The 22,667-nt window shown below is 37.1% G+C and overlaps 2 protein-coding genes and 1 long non-coding RNA gene across 11 annotated transcripts in view; 1 reads left to right on the top strand and 2 right to left on the bottom strand.

The window, feature by feature from the left end:
• Positions 1-22,667, bottom strand: part of CADPS2 (calcium dependent secretion activator 2) — a 387,552-nt gene that overhangs the window by 274,530 nt on the left and 90,355 nt on the right. For all 9 annotated transcript variants that reach the window (XM_039328305.1, XM_039328306.1, XM_039328308.1 and 6 more), the window contains exon 3: positions 1,435-1,767. In XM_039328305.1, the coding sequence (XP_039184239.1) occupies positions 1,435-1,767 (333 nt within the window). The remainder of the gene's footprint in view (positions 1-1,434; positions 1,768-22,667) is intronic.
• LOC120301282 (RING finger protein 148-like) lies at positions 6,512-7,835 on the bottom strand. Its single transcript, XM_039328317.1, has one exon. It carries the CDS (start codon positions 7,694-7,696, stop codon positions 6,644-6,646), a length of 1,053 nt encoding a protein of 350 aa, XP_039184251.1. The 5' UTR covers positions 7,697-7,835; the 3' UTR covers positions 6,512-6,643.
• On the top strand, positions 14,300-21,051 carry LOC120301283. The gene is made up of 4 exons (XR_005554856.1): positions 14,300-14,751; positions 17,963-18,031; positions 20,091-20,184; positions 20,698-21,051. It is a non-coding gene; the product is annotated as an uncharacterized LOC120301283 (long non-coding RNA).

Here is a 22,667-nt window from a genome sequence, read left to right as displayed (position 1 = left end):
AAGACAGCTGAACAAGGGCCAGTGATTATTTGGGGCATTTTGAAACAATAGGATCCTAAACATTTTTAAGGGTGTGGATGTTTATAAAATATTTGCATTCATGTTCAATGAAGGGTGTATGAGAGAAATACATGAGGTAGCTAGGCCAACTATGTGTCAAGAAAGTTTTATCAGTACCTCACCAGCAGTAATGGATAAATTACTACAGATTTATTTGCTATAAAACATTTACCAGGAATGAATGCTGTGTTACAATTCTACACACCAAAAATAAAAATAAAAAATCTCAGATAATGGGGAAACTAGGTTGTCCCTGAATATATGGCAGATCTGTTCTTGATTAACTTTAAGGTTTTGTTTAAATGATAGCCTTGAAGCAGAAACTCTCATTTGCAATTTTCAAGGACAATATTATTCAAGCCAAAAGAGAAAATACACACTATTCATCATATAATATCAATTCTCAATGTTTTCTTATTTTTACATAATATTCTCCAATAATAAACACAATGGAATAAACCACACACACACATTCCTCCTACCTGTCAACAAACAATTTGCAGCCCTTGGGGATGGATGGATGAATAAGTAAATAAAATGAGCCAGAAAGCTCTCCTTCAAATGCACAAAGTGATTACCTTAAGTGATAGATGCATTCATATGTCTTTGATAGATGCATTTATATGAGCACACTCAAGAAACAGAAAGAAAAAATGTTGCTATGAAATGATGTTAGAAGACTGAACAATGCAAGAAGCACAGTAATATCACCTACCAATAAGTATGAAGTCATCCAATATGACTGATCCACAATTAATGGCCATTGCTGAAGAATGAGAATTTCAAGAGCAGTAAACAGACATATTTATAATGAGCTGCAGCTACTCACAGCGCTACTGTATTGAATTCTATAGTTTCTTTTATGCATGTGTACTTCTAGCCCAAGCCATAATGACAGGAGAGAAACCACAGGGGGAAAAGATGATAGGGAAAAAGGAAAAAAAAATGAGTCTTTCTTTTGTACTAGGTTTCTATATGGAGGAAATATTCAGCTTTCTTTGCCCTTTGTGAAGAAAAAAAAAGAAAAGAAAAGAAAATCTGTTTCCCTTCTGCACAACTAGAATTGGGCAGGAAATTACAGCTGCTTGTACCTCCTGCAAAAGCCCAGCATATGGGCAAACAGGGAATAGGGGACTAATCATTACAACAAAAATGACTGGCTTTCAAGGAAGGGTAAACTTCATTGCCCTTGAGTATTTATTATTTTTCAGTTCTGCGGTCCAAAGCTCTCCCAATGCAAATTCTACAAGAAAAGTAAACATCTTTCTGATGTATATAACAGGTAGAGAAAAAGATCTTGTGAACTGGACATCTAATAAGAGGAGATGAATGGAACATTCCATGAATACAGGTGAACTGAGATGAATTACTTACTTGACAGGCATTATAGATTAATTGATGCTCCAATTTCTTTACGCCTAGAATCTGCTGGAACATCTCATATAGTTGTTCTTTGCTTAAGATGAGTTCAGATACAGCACTTAAAGCCATCCTGTTGGACTGTTTGTACAGATCCTCTTCTCCCCTGTAAATAGCATCATATTTGGCTATCCAAGAACTTAGCACAGTCTCTTTGCTTAATCCATCTATCTCAGGCAAGCTCCGGACTCTTTTTTCTATGTTCTTCTTAAAAATATCTCTGAAATCATTTGCTGAGCATCCGCCACAGTGGACCATTCTAGCAACTCGGTCACTCTTGAGGAAAACCTTTTGAACAAAAGAAGAAACACATTAGAACAAAGGTAGGTGGGAGAAGAGGCAAATAGATTTTTGAAGACTATTGTGCTATGGAGCAATTTTAGTGCTTGGATAAGGAACCATCTGGACGTTTCATGTCAGCTAAAAACATTCTGGAAGTATGCAGTGACAAACTATTTCCAGAGCACTAAAACAAGAAAAATCTTGTCATTCAACAGCTATTGAGTTTTACTTATGCTGAGTAGTTTTTAATCATCATGTTTCAGATAACTATGCAATTACAACTTGCAGTTAATCCAAATTATTTTTCTCATGCACTTCAACATTTTTCTAAAGAAATTACATGTCTGAACCAAAATATATCTGAATTTACATCCCTGAATGATTTTTCTATGACTGAGCCTAAACATAAATTTATGTATTGTTGGAAGATATCACAGCAGGCCATTCCATGTATTCAAATTTATTTTCTTGAAAGGTACTTCAATACTCCTTCTAGAATACCCTGTTGGTAAACATGATTTTTCTTCAAGACATTGGTGGAAAACAAAGGCCAGAGTTTTCTAAAGATGCTCCCTATAAACATAATTAAAGAATAAGGATTATATGCTTAGGCTGCTGAATCTGATGTTTTTAGTAATAAGCAACAGCACAAATAATTCTACCTTAAACTAGATCTGATACTTTTAGTTACTCACCTCCGGGAACAGAAGATGGTAATAATCCTTTGCCTAACCTGGAGAAAGTTTCATTTGTCAGGAAGCTGACCCCAGGTCCTCTCTAAAATGTACACTCTCCCTTACAACCCTTGCATAAATTTCAAGGATGAGGCTTGAACATTTAGTAGCACTTTTGAAGCACAGCTTAGAAGCTTAGAAGCACACATGCAGCTTTTTGAATCTGCTTTGAGTCCCTCTATGTGGCTTCATAGGATGCATACGTAATTAATCAAAGACCCTGAAAAATCACAATTTATTCACAAAAAACTATGCACCCCAAATTCATTAACTGTATCATAACATCCTCCTCACTCACAGTGTGATCCTCAGTTGGCTAGGACCGCCCATGACATTAATCCAAATAAAAATAGCAATGAGTAGAAGAACTATATGGTGCCATAGCAGAAGAGGAATGGGGGAAAAATTCAATGCTGACAGAAGACGACCAACCATCTTGATTCTATCTGAAAAGCTGTGGGCAGCTAATTCATTACATAAGGCAAAAAACAAAATGGAAAAAAAATGCTACATGGTTACCTAGCAGAATATAATGTAGAATCTTAGGCTGTATTCTGAAAAGCATGGTATGTAGCAGGTTTGCTGCATTTGATCAAATTTGAGTCTGCAAACTGTATGTCCATTGTAGGGGGTTTGGAGAACTAAGTTAAAAACTCTTAACCCACATTTATCTTATCAGGGAAAATGAGCCGAGGTGGCGCAGCAGTTAGAGTGCAGTACTGCAGGCCACTTTAGCTGACTGTGTTCAACAGGTCAGCGGTTCAAATCTCACCAGCTCAAGGTTGACTCAGCCTTCCATCCTTCCGGGGTAGGTAAAATGAGGACCCAGATTGTTGGGGACAATGTAAATATATATATACATTGCTTACTGGTGTACACCGCTTAGAGAGTGCTTGCACTTAAAGCGGTATATAAATAAATAAATAAATAAATAAAAGAAAACATTGGCTCCGATATATGGCATCAAAACAGGCAACTATTCTATTACAAAAAGACTTTCCCAGGAAAATTACACTGTTAGTTTAGCCACAGAACAGTTAAGAAACCAAGAAATGCTGAATAACTTGGGAAAAGACACTGGGAATAAGCAGAGCTCTACAAAAGCTAAAGAAAGTAATTCTCTGAAAGCCACTATGGACTAACTGCCTTTCTTTCAAATCCTTATCTTTTTTTTTATTTTATTGAATAAAAAAAGGAATTAAAAACATTGAACATGGTAAATCAACATTTGACAGACATCTCAGTCCATATTTACATTAATTATAAATAAATCTCTTTACAGTAACATCATTCTAATCTCAATCTTGACTTATCTCATTACAATGACCTCCATTTTTTCCCCACCATCTATAAAATTTATTCCATATTTGATAAAAGTCTGTTTCATCCTGATTTTTTAATCTTTTAGTTATCCTGTCTAATTCTGCGCAATACATGATTTTCTGAATTAATGTTTCCCCACTTGGTACAGCCGTAGCTTTCCATTTTTGAGCAAATAATATCCTTGCTGCTGTAACCACGTGAATGAATAAATATGTGTCATCTTTACTTACATTTTTTTCAAGTATTCCTAACAGCAATGTCTCAGGTTTATACTGAATGTTTTGCATAGTCATTTCTATTGCGCATTCCCAGATCATACGCCAATACACCTGTGCTTTTCTACATGTCCACCAAACATGAAAAAAGTGCCCCTTTCTTTTTTACATTTCCAACACATAGATGAATATCCGTTATACATTTTGGCTAATCTGGCTGGAAGGAGATGCCATCTGTAAACCATCTTATACAAATTCTCTTTATATGTTGATGCCAATGTGATTTTATTGTTTCGCATCCATACCTGCTGCCATTGATCCAAATAAATATTATGTCCTAGATCTATCGCCCATGTCACCATTGTTTCTTTGACCTGTTCTTCAAATAGTCTATACTCCAATAAGTGTTTATAAATATTCTTTGTTTTTCCTCCGGGCCTAGCAATATTTTATCTAGCCCCATATCTTGTCTATTAATACCCCATTCTTGCTTATCTTTCATGTATCTTGCTTGAATCTGGAGGTAAGACCACCACTCTATGTCTATTCCTTGTTTTCTTAACTCTTGTTTTGATTTTAAATAACCCTCTTCTGTCAGAATGTCTTTATAAGTAATAACCTTGTCTTTCCTAAACAGATTGGAGTATGTAACTGCCTCCAGTGGCGATAACCAGGCTGGAATCTTTGTATAATATTGATGTTTAACTGTATTCCAGCTTTTTATTAATCCTTGCCGAACCTTGTGTCTTAAGAAGTATTGGTGATTTCTGCTTTGCCCCATCCACATTTGAGCATGCCATCCCTGCTGAAGATCATAACCCTCTAACTGTAAACATCTTTGTTCAAATCCTTATCTTTGAAGTCTTGTCCCATTATGTCATAGTCACACTGATCTCACTGACTTCATAAGGCATGTAGTATGTTATGTCCAATGAAATGCCTCATTGTTTCATCCAATCACATATATGTTCTAATTTGAGTAACTCTATTAAGGGGGACTGTACCTCCACCATTCTTTAGGCTCTCCTTGTTTTGCCACAAAAGTGGTCAGTAGCTCAATTAATGCTTCAATGTCTTATGTCCAGTACTATTCAAATATATTCCTAAAAAAAATTCTATTCCATTAGAGTGGCAGACAAGGAAGGTAGGAAATATAATAAGTATATAAGCAAAATGCCATGTAGATTCTGAGCTCAGAGCTGATAAATTATCTTTTAATGGAGGTTGAAAACAACATTCCAGAAGCAGCTATGCCTAATAAATATCATTCTCACAGTTGAGGTTTCTGAACTATTTGCTCAAAGATGATGATTATCTGCATTGGTATCAACGTTCTTTCCCCCCAAAGGATGCAGGGTCAGCTTATTTGAACAACAGCAGTTTGGTACCCTTGAATATCAAAGAACTGTAGAAATTCTGCATTTTCAAAAGAAGGAGCCAGGGTGTCTTCTCCACTTTCAGATGATATAGCTGTCTCCTTGGTGTTGTTTTGTTTCTATCTCTATTGCAATTCTCTCTTCTAATAGGATCAGTAGATGTGCACTTGTGCTTAGATTGCTTTTGGGCGGTCTCTTATATAAGAACTATGTAACATTGGCCATTGCTCTTTGGAGTTTTTTTGTAAGTGTAAGAAACCAGTGACTCATTAGAACATGTTTGTTTTATAACAGTAATATAGAAACTAGATATTTGTGGTAGGAGATGGAACAACCATCGTAAAGTACATGGTTTCTATTCTTAAACAATGCATATGGAGATCTAACTTTTAAAATTGCTACTGAATCCAAGCCTCTTGGGCCTACATGTGCATCAGAACAAAGGCAACCAATAGGCTATACATTTTCTTGAATGTAGTAACTAAATGTTATTAAAAAAATAAAAAGTGATATATTCAAATACATTTTTTAAATTTGCAAAATATTAACATACATTATGAAATAGAATTAGAGAAAACAGTAAGTTAATTTTTCTCTTTTTCACCTCTGTTTTAGGTGGAATTCCAAAGCATTCAAAAATGACTAAGGTAGCCTGCAACTTACAACCATTCGTTTAGTGACTGTTCAAAGTTACAATGTCATTAAAAATGTGACTTATGGCCAGTTTTCACACTTACAACGATTGCAGCATCCTCACGGTCACATGATCAAAATTTGGGCACTTGTCAATTGGCATATATTGATGAGAGTTGCACTGTCCCAGGGTCATGTGATCACATTAACCTTCCCAGCTGGCTTCTGACAAGCAAAGTCAATGCCACATTCGTTTAAAGATTGCATGTTTTACTTAACAACTGCAGTAATCCGATTAACAACTGTAGCAAAAAAAAAAGTCATTGCTTAGCAATGGAAATTTTGGGCTCAATTGTGGTTGTAAATCAAGGACTACTTGTAAATTATCATCCTAAAACAATATAAAAACCATTCTAAATTGTTAGAATTTCCAATTTCCAAAATCACATTGAATGTTTTTCGAGCACAATTCAAAAGAAGCTTCCCAAGTTTGTGGAGAAAAGATATTGTCATGAAGCAAAAGCTGAACAGAATCAAAGGTAATGTTTTATTTCACACACCTTAAGCTCAATCTTTATCAAGATAATCAAGATTGAAATAATCATTTGTCTCCAGATTGAGCTTTTGAGCCTTTATGAATTCCTGCAGGTACTTCTTGACAGATGGCTTCATTAGGAGAATTGATAGCAGAAGATGCTTCATTTGATGGCTGAATACCAAATGATTCTCCTGTAGCTGTAATCCTTTCCACATTTCCAAGCATGTTCCACTTACACACAGGACATGTTTGGTGCTTTAAAAGCCAAGGATCAACACAGATTTTGTGGAAAAGATGCCCACAACGCAAAATACGGGCTACATCTTTAGGCTTGTACATTTCTAAACACACTGCACAGTTGTCACCATTTGATCCAACTTCTTTGCCATCTTCTTTTAATGTACGAAGCTCAAGATGATTGATGGCTTTAGTAATATCAAGCTCCTGTTGACACCTCTGTATCAAATTCCTTGCTCTTCGTAGCTTTCCAGCACAGTAAAAGGTGCAATATGCCACAGCTATAGAAGAAAAAATAAAAATGGTGCCCATATAACGGGCTAACCATGGGTTACAGTGCTTTCCAACGTCAATGATTGCCATCACTTTGATGCCATTCTGAATTAAATGCAGAAGGTCTATGCCTTTCAGGTTGCCAATCATAACAGCCACGGGGCCTTCCTTCCCAAAGTTAAGCATTGGAAACACATTGTTACCTGTACCAGGATAATTATAGATGATTACACCAACTGCTCCTTTTTCTGCAGCCACACTGATTTTTTTTGTAAATGAACACTGCCCTCTTATGATGAGTGCTATCCAACATCCTGCATTTCCTGACTTAAAATTTGTTACAGAGCTGCAAGCATTTTGATGGGGCTCCTCTGCAGCTATCACGATGCCGGACACCTTCCTCAAGGGTGAGGCTTTGGCGAACACTCCGTTTTCTGCAATCTCCCATACAGTCCGATTCCCAACTTGAAATGATATGTTAATATTGGCAATCCAAAAGCTGTCAGCTTTTGAACTCTGCAGGTGGAGCCCAAGACAGATGCCAAGGTATAGAAAGCATAATGATTTTATCTTTCTTCTTTCAGTGGCAGTCCCAAGTAAGTTCATGCTGACATCTGCTAAGCAGTCCCAGAGCCAATAACTCAAAGACAATAAAAATCATCAGCACATCAGAACTGAATGATATTTCCAGTGAGATACCAAAAACCCATCTCAGAAATTCTGGAGAAACAAGCTGAAGAGTCTGTCTGCAAGTATGTTGCTTAGATAAAGATTTGACAGATTTTTTTTTCTCTCTTTCCAATGAAGTCATTTATTGTTAAGTAATGAAATTGTGACATCATTAACACTTTGCCAAGCAGGACTCTTGTGCTTTATCTTATATAAAATTACACTATTTAAAAAAAAAAAACATTTTGATATAAACCTAAGTTACACAAACCACAAGGTATACAGTATCTGGGATATTCTGTACTGAATGTCTTGTCGTTTAATGTGAATATGCTGAGAGAATGCATAATACTGAATTTTAAAGTTCAATAAAGTACCGTTAAAATTGCTTAGCTTTTTAAGATCAAGCAAGAATATCTAAGTACTCTTGCTTTGTTAACTTTCAGTTCAGCAGCATATATAGATATGCTAACATATATATCAATACCGTAGAACAGAATAGAACAGAATAGAAGCTGGAAGAGACCTTGGAGGTCTTCTAGTCCAGCCTCCTGTTCAAGCAGGAGAACCTATACCATCTTAGACAAGTGACTGTCTAGTCTCTTCTTAAAAACCTCCAGTGATGGAGTGCCCACAATTTCTGGAGGCAAGCTGTTCCTCTGGTTAATTGTCCTCACTGTTAGGAAGTTTCTCCTTAATTCCAGGTTGCTTCTCTCTCTGATCAGTTTCCACAAAAACTCATAGACATTTAGGGGTGTTTTTTGGGGAGGGGAGGATTTGAGCAGATGAAGAAATCACTCCCAACCTCCCACCTCTAATTCCGTAAACATTAAACTGGCAATATATACAACTGATCAGATCTAAAAATATTAGGGCTATGCAATTCCTTGCAGAAAAGTGTTTGGAATGTCCAGAGGTGTGTACAAATACCTTGTCTTAAAATATTTAAAGTGGCTGCATTTTTTTTTCTCATTCTCAGTGACTGCTTGGAAACCACCGCCTACCGTCTTTGAAACATAGGTACGCACAGCCCTTTTGCTTTGCTAGAAAGAACCAAATAACACAAGCTAAAACAGCTCGATGCTCTTCCGAAGCAGCATTGAGACTGGAAAAAGATGTGGCTGCTTTAACTATTTTCTGAAAAAAGGTGCTTCATGTGTTCCCATATAGTCTGAAGCACCTCTTTGCAAAAAGTTGCAAAGATGAAAATATTATGTCCATGTGTGTGTATGTGTGTTTGTATGTATATATAAAATAAAAATACAGGAATGATTATTTAATTAGAAATTGAATATCTCTTTTACATAATTATTCATGTCTAAAAAGACAATGCTTATTTCTATAAACGTACTTCATACATAGCATCAGAGATCTCTGCCAACTGTTTGCTTTTCTTGTTTTCATAAACACACTGTTTTTACTGAACAGAAACTGAGAGGCTTTTTTCCCCTTTTTCTTTTTTTTACAAAAAGACAGAAGTTTAGAGTTGGCTTGGTGGACTTTAGAGTTGGCTTGGCCAGGAACTGCCATGAAACTCACTGAGACTGTTTTCTGCTAATTCAGAAAACTGATAGCTGACATTTTTCAAGATATCCCAATACATAACATTTTTAAAGGATAGAAAGGAACAACTTAATATAATGTTCAGGTTCAAAAAGGCAGGGGCTCAAAACATAAAGGAGGGAAATTAAAAATTTGTGGAAGAATGCACAGCAGCATTTTTTTTCACCTGAACTTTGTAACAGGACCTTCTATACCACAGGTCGGCAACCTGCGGCTCTGGAGCCGCATGCGGCTCTTTGAGCCTTCCCCTGTGGCTCCCAGCCTCCTCTGCAGAGAGAGACAGAGACAGAGAGAGGCGATTGCACTTCCCTGCTTCTCTCTCTCTCTCTCTCTCTCTCTCTCTCTCTCTCTCTCTCTCTCTCTCTCTATGTGTGTGTGTCTGGGTGTGTGTGTGTGGTGTGTGTGTGTGTGTGTGTGTGTGTGTGTGTGTGTGTGTGTGTGTAAAAGAGAGTGCACTCACAGTGTTCTCTGAGCAGCTGAAAAGCTTACTGGGCGGAGCTCCTCCCTTTGCTGCGTCTCTGAAGGAAGCAGGAAGCAGGAAGGGCAGGAGAGAGCTAGCTAGCCCAGCTAGGCTGACTCAGGAATTCTGGGAGTTGAAGTCCATGAGTCATAAAAGAGACAGGTTGCCTACCCCGGAGGTTGTTGGACAACAGCTTGAAGCTTGCCAGGTGAGCAGCAGATAGGAGGGGGGGGGAGAAAGAGAGAGAGAGAAAGAGAGAGAGAGGGAGAGTGAGTGAGTGGGGGAAGAGGAGTGGCAGACCAAGGGCAGATAGAGAGGGAGGGAGAGAGAGACCCTTTTGACATCTAAAATGAAGATAACACTGCATATATCCTTTTTCTACCTGTGTGTGTATGTAATTTTATTCTCTTAAAGCATTCTCTTGGTGATCATTGTTTTAATAGTATGGATATTCCCAAGAGTCATATTTTTACTTTTATTTTTAATGTGTATATGTGTGTGTGTGTGTGTGTGTGTATGTATACACATATACACATACACATACACACACACACATACACATACACACACCTATAATAAAGGTAAAAAAGGATATATGCAGTGTTATCTTCATTTTAGATATCAAAAGGGTTTTGCGGCTCCCAGTGTTTTGTTTTTGGTGGGAAACGGGTCCAAGTGGCTCTTTGAGTGTTTTGGGTTGCCTACCCCTGTTCTATACAATAAGAGTTTCACAATTTCCATTTCTAGCAAAAGCAAGATGTTAATTTCACACCAGGCAAAAGTTGGCAAAGCATTTTTCTAAGCACGAGTCTTTGGGTTCCTTATAGGGTTCAATATTTTTCCTTCCTAAAGAAAAATGTTCAAATTCTCTCTAAACAAAATCTATTTGCAGCTCAGAATATGCAGATGCAGACATGAAGATGTGCAATTCAATTTATCTTGCAAATTTTTGATATACCTCTGTTATTTTATATCAGGACAATCACTTGATACACATTATTTATTTCAGATTAATATGCATTCATATTGTAATAATTAGGGGAAAAAATCTCACCTACATAGATTTCTTAGTTTTCCCTTCAAGACAGAAATGATACGTTATTAGAGAGAACATCTCTTTTAATTCATTTTTCCTTTTTAAAATAAGAAGCTACCAATAATTCCATAGCATTTAATTAACTGCTAAGCGTTTTTGTGAGGTGGGAGAAGGGGAGAATAACAAATTGTTGTAAACTGCCCAGAGACACCTAGATGAAATTGGTGATTCCAATGGAAAGAAAAATCGTAACACTAAGTCATTTCAGACCTAAAAATATTATGTTTTAACATGCATTCTTAAGTCCTTTCAGGCTCCATGTTTTAACTTAGCCTTGTCCATTGTGGCCTTTCAGATGAGTTGATCTTCAATTCCCATTGGGTTTGCTAACCAATGTGGTTACCAATACTAGTTTGGGGAAAGATAACATTTTAACAATCCATATAAAAATGTCTGCTTCACTTCTAGAATTATCAAATAATAAATACAGCAATGTAGTTAAACTCATTGTGGAGACTAAGATGAAGTTGCTCTTGAAAACTTTTCCAACTACCCATCTGACTGGTATCATGGTTGTAGCAGAAGGTAATGGCTTTAGTACAATAGAAATAGAAGAGAAACTCCAATAGGCTGACACTTTCCATTAGTATGTTCTTATGATTGAGAACCAGAAAAAAAAAAAGATTTCATCTCCAAATAAACCATGCCCTATGTTACTTTTTAGAAATTATGTCACTTTTCCAAGGTTGGAAATAGGATGCGAGAGTTTTCTATAGTTTGGGGGTTAGAATCTCTGTCTACTGTGTATTGTCAGTGTACCAACCAGAATTTATCTATAGTCTGACAAATCTGCTCCTCTGCCCTCTGAAAAACTAGGTTCCTTTCCCAATATGTGTAGCTCCTATCCATGATTGCCTGTCTCAAATAGAATTCAGAAGAATTACCTTTTAAATTTTTCATATTGTAGGGATATGCTTTCAGGGATGTAATGGGCAGTAAAATTCAAAAGCCCAACTTCTTTAACCAGTGCTAGATTTCCATTATTGCTGAACATCCTGTATTATTGGCTTAGTTAGTTCATTCTGTCCCACCATTCGTTTGAGGATGGTGACTAGAACTCAGGCCCTGGTCTGTTCCCAGGAGGTCCAAAAATGCTCTCCAGAACCTAGAAGTAAATTGGACACCACTGTCTGAAATTATGCGATGTGGGGCCCCATGTAGGTGGTAGACATGGTGGAGGAACAACTTTGCTAGAGTCTTTGCTTTTGGGATTTTTTTTGACAAGGTGTGAAATGGACCTGCTTTGAAAATAGGTTGGTCACCACCCAAATAACGGTGTGTCCCACACTTTCTGGCAATTCTACAATGAAGTCCATAGAAATTTCTCCTCAGGGTGCTGAAGGGTTTGCGGCCAGCTGCAGAAGGCCAAGTGTTTTCCCCTGCCTTAAGGGAAGCGAGGGCATGTGGGTGGTCGTGCAGTGGGAGCTAGGGGCAGGGACAGCCCCATGCTCTTCAGGCCCTGGTGGGTGCTGTAGTTCTCATGCCAGCTGTGCGAGGGGCATGAGGGTGCCCCTAGCTGCTTTTGGCCTTTTGGCTATCCCAGGGGGATTCTGTTGCTGTTGCTGTTTCCGCGCCTGGTCCACGCCCCATCACTGCCTCCCAAGCCAGCCGACACACATGAAAATCCTGTGCAAGCCAAGCCAAGCCAGCAGAAAAGGTGGAGTTTGGAGTTTGGAACCTCGCTGGCACCAGCTGCATGCTACCGGTATTTACTGGTAACACTAAGTGCCAAGACTGGAGCCCAGACCAAGGGGGGAGCAGCGGTGTCAGAGTGCTCCATACAGGGGAGGGAAATTCTGCTGTTGCTGTTGACAGAGAATAGAAGCTTCATCTGCTTAAAAATGGGGCAGTTGAAAACAGTGAATCCCTCCACTTTCAACCACCCCATTTTCAAACAGACAAAGCTTCCAGTCTCTGTCATTTCTCCAAACAGTGTGTGGAGCATCCAGATCCCGTCTCCCCCCCCCCCCCCGCCTCCACGCTGGACTTAACTACGCTGCTTCAAGGGGTGAATGGGCTGCAGTTGCTGCTAGACACATTCCGCCCCCATGCACTCAGTGCCCCTTGTGCTGGCCATGCCAGCTTATTTTGGGGGCTTATTTTTGGAGTATGGCTTATATTAGACCCACACCCCAAAATCAAGTTCAGGCTTATTTTCAGGGAAACATAGTAACTATACTGTAACTTTATTGCTTGTATCTTAAAATTTATATTAATTTATTTAGGATCCTAGTATGATTTATGTTGATTGTTTATTTAGTACTTTTATTTACAGTACTGAGTGTTGTATCTTATGATTTATGATGCATATATTTTATGATTATGATTTATCACTTGTTGCTTGTATGTACACTGAGAGCTTATTCATTGCAGACAAATTCTTTGTGTGTCCAATCACACTTGGCCAATAAAGAATTCTAATTTTAATTGTAATATGTAAAAGCCTATCACCAATGTATTTAAATAAAATAAAGCAAAAATTAAACATCTTTGAGAATTGCAAGTCATAAATCAAGGGTTTTAATTGATCACAACTAACTCTTAAAATATCACTTTCCTCCATAGATAAGTGCATTTAGTGCAGAGAATAATCGTGTGTACATATAAATCTGTATTTGTATCCCTATGTATGTCTTACAAAAGGAAAATGTAGCCTCTGTTCGCTTTGGATAATGGTATATTTGCAAATAGGGCAAATCCCATGCTTTAGCAACCAGAGGTCAATACAGTTTTGTGGAAGATATGCCTGCAAATTAAAATCCAGACTATCTCTCTTGGCTTGTAGCTTTCTAAGCAAACCAATAAGTATCTTCTGCCAGATCAAATTCATCCTTGTTTAACTTCCGCAATTCAAGAGAATGAACATCTTTCTGGAGTTCTGATTTCACCATTTGGGTTCTCTGTTCATGCTTTATCATAATCTGCTCTGAAGAACAGTAGAATAAAGCATAGGCTACAATTATCCTAACAGTAAAAAAAACCACAGAGATATATATTCAAGGGGCACTGAATTGCTTTCACTCTGATTTGGACAGTTTTTTGGTTCCCACGCCAAATCAAACAAAGATGGTGCTTTTGTTTCAAGCTGTTCATCATGATGTCAGGACTATCATCTGCATCCTTCTGAATCAAAATAAAACTTTCTCTTTCTGGAAACAATTGATCATAAATAATGACACCAGCAAACCTTTCTCTGGTACAACCTTGATTTTCTTTTGAAAAATGCAGATTCTTCTCACAAGAATTACAGTGCAGTCCTCGTTATTTGTTGGTATGTGGAACCAAATATCCAGGCTGCAATAATCTTCACCTTCAGCCTCTGGAATCACCAACTGCCCCACCATCCTCTTTGAAGGGAGGTACTTTTCCAAGAAAGCTAGAAAATTGTTTTTTGGCCTGGTTTCTCCAATAAATTGTTAGATTCGTGGAATATACAGAACCACCTGCAACTTTTAAGTAAAACAATTCAATAATAAGGAAAATGCTGAACACCAGGTTCCAGCACCACAAAACCTCTTTTCCACAGTTATTATGAAGCTTCATTCTTCTTGAACAAATGGCAACAAGAAAATCCAAGTGTTGATTCACTTGAGAAAACTACCAAAGTACTGCAAAACATTTCAGCGTCAAACATCTTGCTGACTAATTAGAAAAAACACGCAGTAAGCTCACAAACATGTAAATCCCTACTTAACTACTTTTTCCTAGGAACTCCTAGCAAAAAGAGTGAATGCTTTTCTCCATTGCTCACAAATTTTACAACAGTAATTTGGAATAGAGCTGCAGTCATTGTGACATCAGAACTAGCTCTATGGCAGATTCCCTCTCAACTCATAGATACCCTACAAGAACACAGAAATCAGGAAACTTGAGGTAGGCTGAATAGCTTAACCCTTGGTTAACATTGTTCCTCAATCCTCTTGATACCTTACTATTCTTTTGAATTCCAGCACAGGTTAGAAAAGAGAATTATTTGCTAGCTAATTAATTTAGCTGTGTGATTTGTGTTCTATCTACAAAAAATGGTTGTCTATAACATGATTATTGTAATAAGCTTCCTTTTTATTTGATATCTTTATGCTTTTCTAATTGTCTTTAAACACATTTCCTATCTGTAGTACCTTAGTCTTTCTTTTCCTTTCTTTTCCTTTCCTTTTTCCTTCTCTTCCCCTTTTCCTTTCCCCCTTTTCAAGGTAGTTGTTTAGAATACAGCCACAAGCTTTTAGAGAACTTGCACTGATACTTGCGACTTTTAGTACTATAGGCTGTTTTGGGACAATACAGAGAAACATTGTATCACATTTAACGTAAAACAACAACATCTATAGTCTTACCAATTCATTTGGTAGTTGTGGCATAGCTTCAATCAGCTTTCAGAGAGGTTACAACTCTCTACACCACCAGCCAAAATTCTGGGAGTTGTAGTCCCAACCAATTTGGGGAGCACCAGGCTGAGGAAAACACCTAAAGCTTTTAATTGAGAGGGCTTCCATTCTGCAAATGTTGAGAATCCCGTTCAGTACAAGGCAGGTTTGTCAAACATGCGATGTCACGTAATGTCGCGCGATGTTATCAGAACCTTTTTCCCATTGCCAGCAATGGGGTAGGCACAGTTTCCTCATGACGCATCTGGCCTGCAGGCTGGCAGTTTGACACCCCTGACTTAGATCAGTGTTTCTTAACCTCAGCAGCTTCAGGATGTGTGGATTTCAATGCGCAGAATTCTGCAACTTCCAATAGTCTTCCTTAGTAATTTCCTGAATAGATCAGCATTTTGATCAATGATTTATCTGCAATCAGTATTTTTAGTTCTGAATAGTTAACAAATATTTTATAATTACATTCTGGACTGCCTCTTTAGCATCATTACATATGACAAGTTTTGTACATACCCTATATTTAGTTTTGAAAAAATAATAGGTTATTCCCTACCCTTAGGGCAGGGGTGTCAAACTTCTGACCCGCGGGCAGGTTTCATCATACCGAAGCCACACCCACCCCATTGCTGGCAATACAAAAGAGTCACAATACATCACAATATGTCACGTGACGTGGCGAGTTTGGCACCCGTGCCTTAGGGAGATATTTCAATGGAAAAAACTATGGAAGTTTATAGGAAACTCCAATTCTATACAAAGCTATACTTAATTTGTTATGTATGCTTTCCCAACTGTTTTTTTTTACATATTCTAATCTATGAAATTGTTTTTGAAATTATTAAAATATAATCAAATAGGGTGAAACAATCTGAAAAAATAACTGTATCAGGTGAGAATTTAAACATGGAGTTCAGCAGCTTGAATAATATACAATAATCCCAAAGTGATTAAGAATACAAAAATCAAAGTGTAGAGAGTTGGAGAGTTGATGCAAACACAGGCTAATGCAGGAACATATACTGAAGGCTTCTGGTGGAGTTATATGCCATATATCAACAAAAGTATGTTCAGTTCTTTGCCCAACAGATTTAGTATGGCATTTGTAGTTAGAACCAAACAAACAAAAAAGTGGCTTGTAAAAAACTAAATAATTCTGTAAATCACAGGTAAATAAGGCCAAAAAGGAAAGAAAGCAAAAGCCCCACTATCAGATTTTTTTTTTTTTACAAAAACCGAAGCAAAACATAATGACCAATATCAAAGAATTAGACTTTATAATATACCAAAGGTATGGCTTTATGCTTCAAACAAATTAAATACATTCATGGATTTCTGTGTACTCAACACTTAGAGACATATTACAATTACACAGCACATATTGGATGCAATTGTGCTGTACTCGAGTGGACAACAGCTGGATAGGTGGAGATGACCTCCAGATATATTACTATGTTACAGCTCCCATTAAGTCTCACCATTTGTACCCTGACTAGAGCTGAATGGAGTAGAAATTTAACCACATCTCAAAGATACAGTTTGATTTACAGTGTCATTTAATCAAGTTAGGAAGAAATAACCAATCTGGTACAACAATTAGCATATATTCAATAAAAGAAAATAAAAATAAAAAAGGGGGGGGTAACAATGATCACAACAAGAAGGTCCCATATCTTTTATTGAAACTTCAGAAAATTCTACAAACTATTTCCACTGTTGGCATATAGGTCTACCTTGGAATTTTTATTTACCTAAATATTACATTTCTAGCAAGTGTATTTTGCATACAAAGTATACTGCATTCTGCATTGTTTATTCCTGCCATAATATAGAATTACTGTAACAGTAATTACATAACAGTTTTCTCCTAAAAATGATTTGTTGCTCAAAAAACTGTTATCCTATAGCAGTAACTACAGTAGTTTTACACTGGAAAGGAAAGTAACATAATGTTAAGATCGTGACACTCTACTGGCGAATAGAAAAATGTTCTAAATGAATGTCCAGGCTACTATCTGAGCATCTTTAAAAAATTTGTTAGGTGGATATTTTCTTGCTATGGCACAAGTGACACTCAAGGTGCAGAATAGTTATGTAGAGCAATGGTGATGACAAGATAGCTACAGCCTCAGTCACACCAATTAGAAGTAACTGATATTTTTAAAAATCCACTCTATACTCCCTTTTCTTATCAAGCATGCATTCTCCTTATTCTGAGAAGGCATAGCAAAGCTTTCTCACACTGATATTACTTGGTAATAACAACTGAGTTATATCAACAGGCTATAGTCTAATGCAGTGGTTCTCAACCTTTTTAATGCCGCGACCCCCAACCGGTCGTAAGTCGATGACTACTCAACCGGTCGTAAGTCGAGGACTACTCAACTGGTGCAGCACCGTTTGCAGAATGGGACTTTTGGCGGGCTCAACAGGGCAGAGACAGCCTGGACAATTCCTACTGGCTTTTGAAAGCCAATAGAATTAGACTCTATTCAAGAGAGTCTATTTTATTGGCTTTCAAAAGCCAATAAAATAAAAGGGAGTAGTATCGCTAAGGAAAAGGGGAAAAAATGGCAGACTGCGTTGTTTGGTGACTCCTGTGAAATGGTCGTTCAACCCCAAATCGGGTCCCGACCCACAGGTTGAAAACCACTGGTCTAATGCTCTTTTTTTCACATGATACGGCTGGACCCATTCCTGTGTTTAAGAAGGAATCTTCTGGATGAATCTTGGGCCGCCTTATTTCTTCCCAGTTTCTGCTACTCAAATGATTAGAGGTAAGTTATAGAGAAACAGCCTAAAAACTGTATACAAGGAATTACTGATTAAAAGTTTAGGATTTTCAATCACATTATCTACTTGTTTTCTCATTAAAATAAATGTTTCTCTTATGAACTCAGATTCTGTTTCTTGCATTGATATGTGTTCTGTGCTAATTCCACCCACGTTTCCCACTTAGTTAATGTTTGGCTTCAGTTATTTTCAGTCTTCTCAAGAGGGCTGTGGGAATAGCTAGTTTGGAAATACATCCAATAGTTGATTTTCATAAAATTGATATTTTGGAAAATGCTTTTGCATGCAGCTTTAACTCAAATAGTATGCAGCCATTATGCAGCACTAGTTGCAAATAATTTCTTTCTTAAGTTGCTTAATGTCTGTGCTTGTTGGTTCCTTATTAGATAATAAGAAGGATTAGTTCGATATGGATAATAAATACATTTTGCAAAGACAATCTCATCCATAAACTTCTGAGACTATTTATGCACATATATACTGCAAAATCAATATGTCTCTTGGGGGGGGAAAAGCAACAGAATTTCACATTTAGGTGGTGATGTCCATAAAGGTAGAGTTTTAATTATTGATCATAACTGACAGTAGCCTCCAAATCATCACCATTCTCCAAGTAAAAGAGTTCTTAAGAGTTAGTGAGAAGAATGCTCTTACATATGATCCTGAAAAGGAAAGTGACCTTGGGAATCCGATGAAGATAAATTATTGCATCTCTCTCAGTTGCCTTGGATAATGGCATAATTGCAAATTGGGCAAATGCCACGTTTTAGCAACCAGCGGTCAATACATCTTTTGTGGAAAATATGCCTGCAAGTTAAAATCCGGACTATCTCTCTTGGTTTGTACGTCTCTAAGCAAACCACACAAGTCTCTTCTGCCAGATCAAATTCATCCTTTTTTAACTTCCGCAGTTCAAGAGAATGAACAGCTTTTCGGAGTTCTGATTTTATCATTTGGGCTCTCCGTTCTTCATGTCTTACCATAATCTGCCCAGGAGTACAGCATATTAAGATATAAGCAACAAATGTCAAAATGAGAGAGTAGGCACAGAGATAGATCTTCCAGAGGCACTGGGTTGCACCCAGTTCAATCATGGCAGTTACTCGAATACCTTCCTGAATCAAGCGAAGAATTTGCTTTCCTTTCAGACTGCTAATCATGACAGCAGCAATCTCCCCAGCATCTTCACGAGTTAAAATGAGACTCTCTCTCTCAGCACATGAATGGTCATAGATAATGACCCCAGTAGCACCTTTCTGTGCTGCTGCCATGACTTTATCCTTAAAAGTACAGCCTCCTCTTGCGATGAAGGCAATCCAGTCTTTTGTATTTGGTGGTATGTTGAAGTTAGTCTCCACCCCACAAGCATTTTTAGCTTCACCTTCTGGGATCACCAACACACCCACCATCTTCTTGGAAGGCAGATTCTCTTCAAATAAAGCTGGATGATAGATCTCTGACATGGCCCACTTCCCCCACTGAAGTGTCAGATTCATATAGTACACAGATGGGCTTGCAGCTTGGGAATCTGGCACACCAAACATTAGGGAGAAACCCAAGGCCAATTTCCAGCAAAGTGAGATTTTTCTTCTGCAGTGATTAAAAGGCTTCATTTCTCCTTCCACCTTTTGCAAGTAGCCAGAATATGCTTTTTTAAAAAAAATCCTGATGATTTCTTCACAGTTAGAGACTTAGATAAGTAACATTTCTTGTCCTGGTATATTTGGAGGAGAGATTATTTGTGGGATCAGCCAATCCTTTCAACTGCCATGTCAAGTGATGCACTTCCTAGTATCATAAACTAACATAAACAATGGCCTAGCTAATTTGAATACTTCAAGCTTATTGGCTAAAATTTTAAAATTTGCCAAAGCTTTGGCTGTTGAGGCCAGTAATATAATAATTTGCCTGATTTCATAACTTCATTTTAATTTTTTAGCTGCCTATTTCTAGCTGAACTATTTTTAAAAAAAGAATGTTAAGTCATTGCACACTAAACATGCTGCATTTTGTACATTTATTTTACTTTCTAAATGTTTACAGGTGACATCAACGATTGATCTTCATGTCTGAGAATAATCACTATGAATAGGACTGAAATGCAACTGTGATGGAATGTAGCCTGGATTCTCAGGAAGTAGGTAACTAGTTTGTATGAGAGAAAGAGGGTGAAGACAGCTCCTCCCTCATAGTTCCCAGTATAACTTTCATGTAGGTAGTAGTCTGTCTCAGTTTGACAATATTTTATTTATAGGTGTGGAACAAGAAAGAAATCTGATTATAATTCCTTTGTATGTCCCTAGGAACACTTCATTTGTACACCAAATCTAAGCTAAATTTCCTAAACAGACATCTGAGACTTAGATATTACTATGTACTTACAGTATTTACCCACATTCTAACTAGCTACAGTTTGGACCAATAGCAGTTTAAGACATGGCTAAATTGAAAGACTTGATTTTCATTTCCTGTCCATATTATTTTAATGCATACTTTTTAATTGCTGTTCTTATTAATAGTTGGAGGGTTAAAATGGCAAACTAGTAAATGAAGTTAAAACTAGGGCTACCAAATTTAGGCTGCAGTTTTCTTTAGATTTCAGTTTTTGTATAATTTTGCTGCCTTCTAATAATTGTCTGAATTGTTGTAGCTCTGCATTGAATATAGAGGATAACCCTGAGGGAGAGAAGGAAAATCTGTTACCAAAACCACAGTCAGATGAATGAGGCTTGAGCCCAGACCAAAAACATGGTTTATGAAAATGACTCCTCAGATATGAAGATAAGAGGGAAGAAGGGAAGCATGTTCAGACTTGTAAGTTTCTTTTACTGTAACCCTATAATAAAAGTAGTATTAGTAACTTTGGCTTCCTAGCCCAGTCTGCCTTTGCAAGATTTTATGACTATAGCTGTTCTAATAAAAGAAGCTTTAGATCTACATGGTGTGTGTTTCATAGTCTGACCAATTCATATAGGATTGAAAATTAACATTAAATCAACAATCAAGAAATGAACAATACCTCAATCAAATAACTGCCAAACAAGCCAACAGTAAACAGTCCAACCAAAGAACAAAACAAAAAAAACCCAAAACCCACCATGATCACTCCCACCAACACTGACATGGCAAGTCACTAGAATATAAATTGAGAGCAAACCCGTCTCTACTGGCACTGATGATGCTACCTAGTTTGTGTAATGAAACATCTGCACGAAAACAACCAAGCTCAGAAAGCATCAAGGATTCCTCAAAGTTGTATGTGTATGTGTCTGTCTGTACCTGCACCTGTACATTTATCTATCTATCTATCTATCTATCTATCTATCTATCTATCTATCTATCTATCCATCCATCCATCCATCCATCCATCCATCCATCTATCTTGTGAGATGGTTCCCATCCTCAGACATGTAAAATCGAGGAGAAATGTGAACATTTGGCATCTATTTGATTAAATGTGACTTTTCAGATAGATTTACAGATGGAGAAATTGTTCAGCACTCCTCCTAACTCAAAATATATGTAAGGTTTGGAAAGATATCCTATGTTACTTCTGGTGGTTCCTATTACTACTGGTAATAGGAATGATATTAGATAGATAGATAGATAGATAGATAGATAGATAGATAGATAGATAGATAGATAGATAGATAGATAGAAAATCAGCCATCCTATTAAATCCATAATGTTTACCCAACATCCTTGATATATTTCACTAACAAGCAGAATCTTAAAATTCATTACGATAAAGGCCTTAATTATAATTTACATGTTTTAAATAAGCTTTGTCAGCACTAAATCAGAATATGGAGGGAATAGTGCAATACAGACCTGCAGTATATTTTAGGCTTTTATGTGTGATGTCTCCTTGTTATGCTATTGTGAACTGTTGCTGTTCTCTCTTTCTTTGCAACTACCGTACATTAACTATAGGAACCTAAAATCACTCAACAACAATAATAGTGATCTTATCCCAATATTACAAATATTATTAAGAGGAAGACTGAGAAAGATAATGGTGTAGTACTTAAGGTCTAGAAACCAGGAGAGTGTGAGTTTAGGCATGAAAGCCAGCAGAATGGAAAAGAATAACAAATATTTCGGTAACAGATTAATCCCTTCAGAGTTTATACATTTGTTTATGAAAGCTTGACATCTTAATTATATATCAAGCTTGATATAATGTTAACAACCATCCAGACAAATATTTATATTAGATTTTCTTTTATGAGCCATTAACATTTAGTAAAATATTAAATATTTAGCAATTCAATAGTTTGTAAATACTAAAATTATAATTTAAATATTTTGCCTTCATGTAAGAATATTCTACAGATTATACTAGTAACAATAAAGCTTAGGGAGGGAAGAGAGAGGGAAGAAGGAAAGAAGGAAAAGGCATTTAAAATAGAGAGTACCAATAAGGCACTGCCGCTCCCCCCAAAAAAACCAGTTTAGTAAATTGGACTACTCTATCTTTTATTTGAGATTTACAAATTAGCAAGATTACAATTCATGACTGCATTTGGACCTGTAAATTCTGTTTACCAAACATCTGATTTATGACAAGCTAGACTGGAAAAAAAATCGTTATCGTTCCAGAAGAAAGCAGTACAACAC

Source organism: Crotalus tigris, unplaced genomic scaffold (genome assembly GCF_016545835.1).
Source record: "Crotalus tigris isolate CLP2741 ecotype Arizona unplaced genomic scaffold, ASM1654583v1 scf7180000024375.2447938, whole genome shotgun sequence".
NCBI lineage: Eukaryota > Metazoa > Chordata > Lepidosauria > Squamata > Viperidae > Crotalus > Crotalus tigris.
Note: the sequence above shows the minus strand (reverse complement) of the source record. Positions and strands in the feature narration are given on the sequence as shown.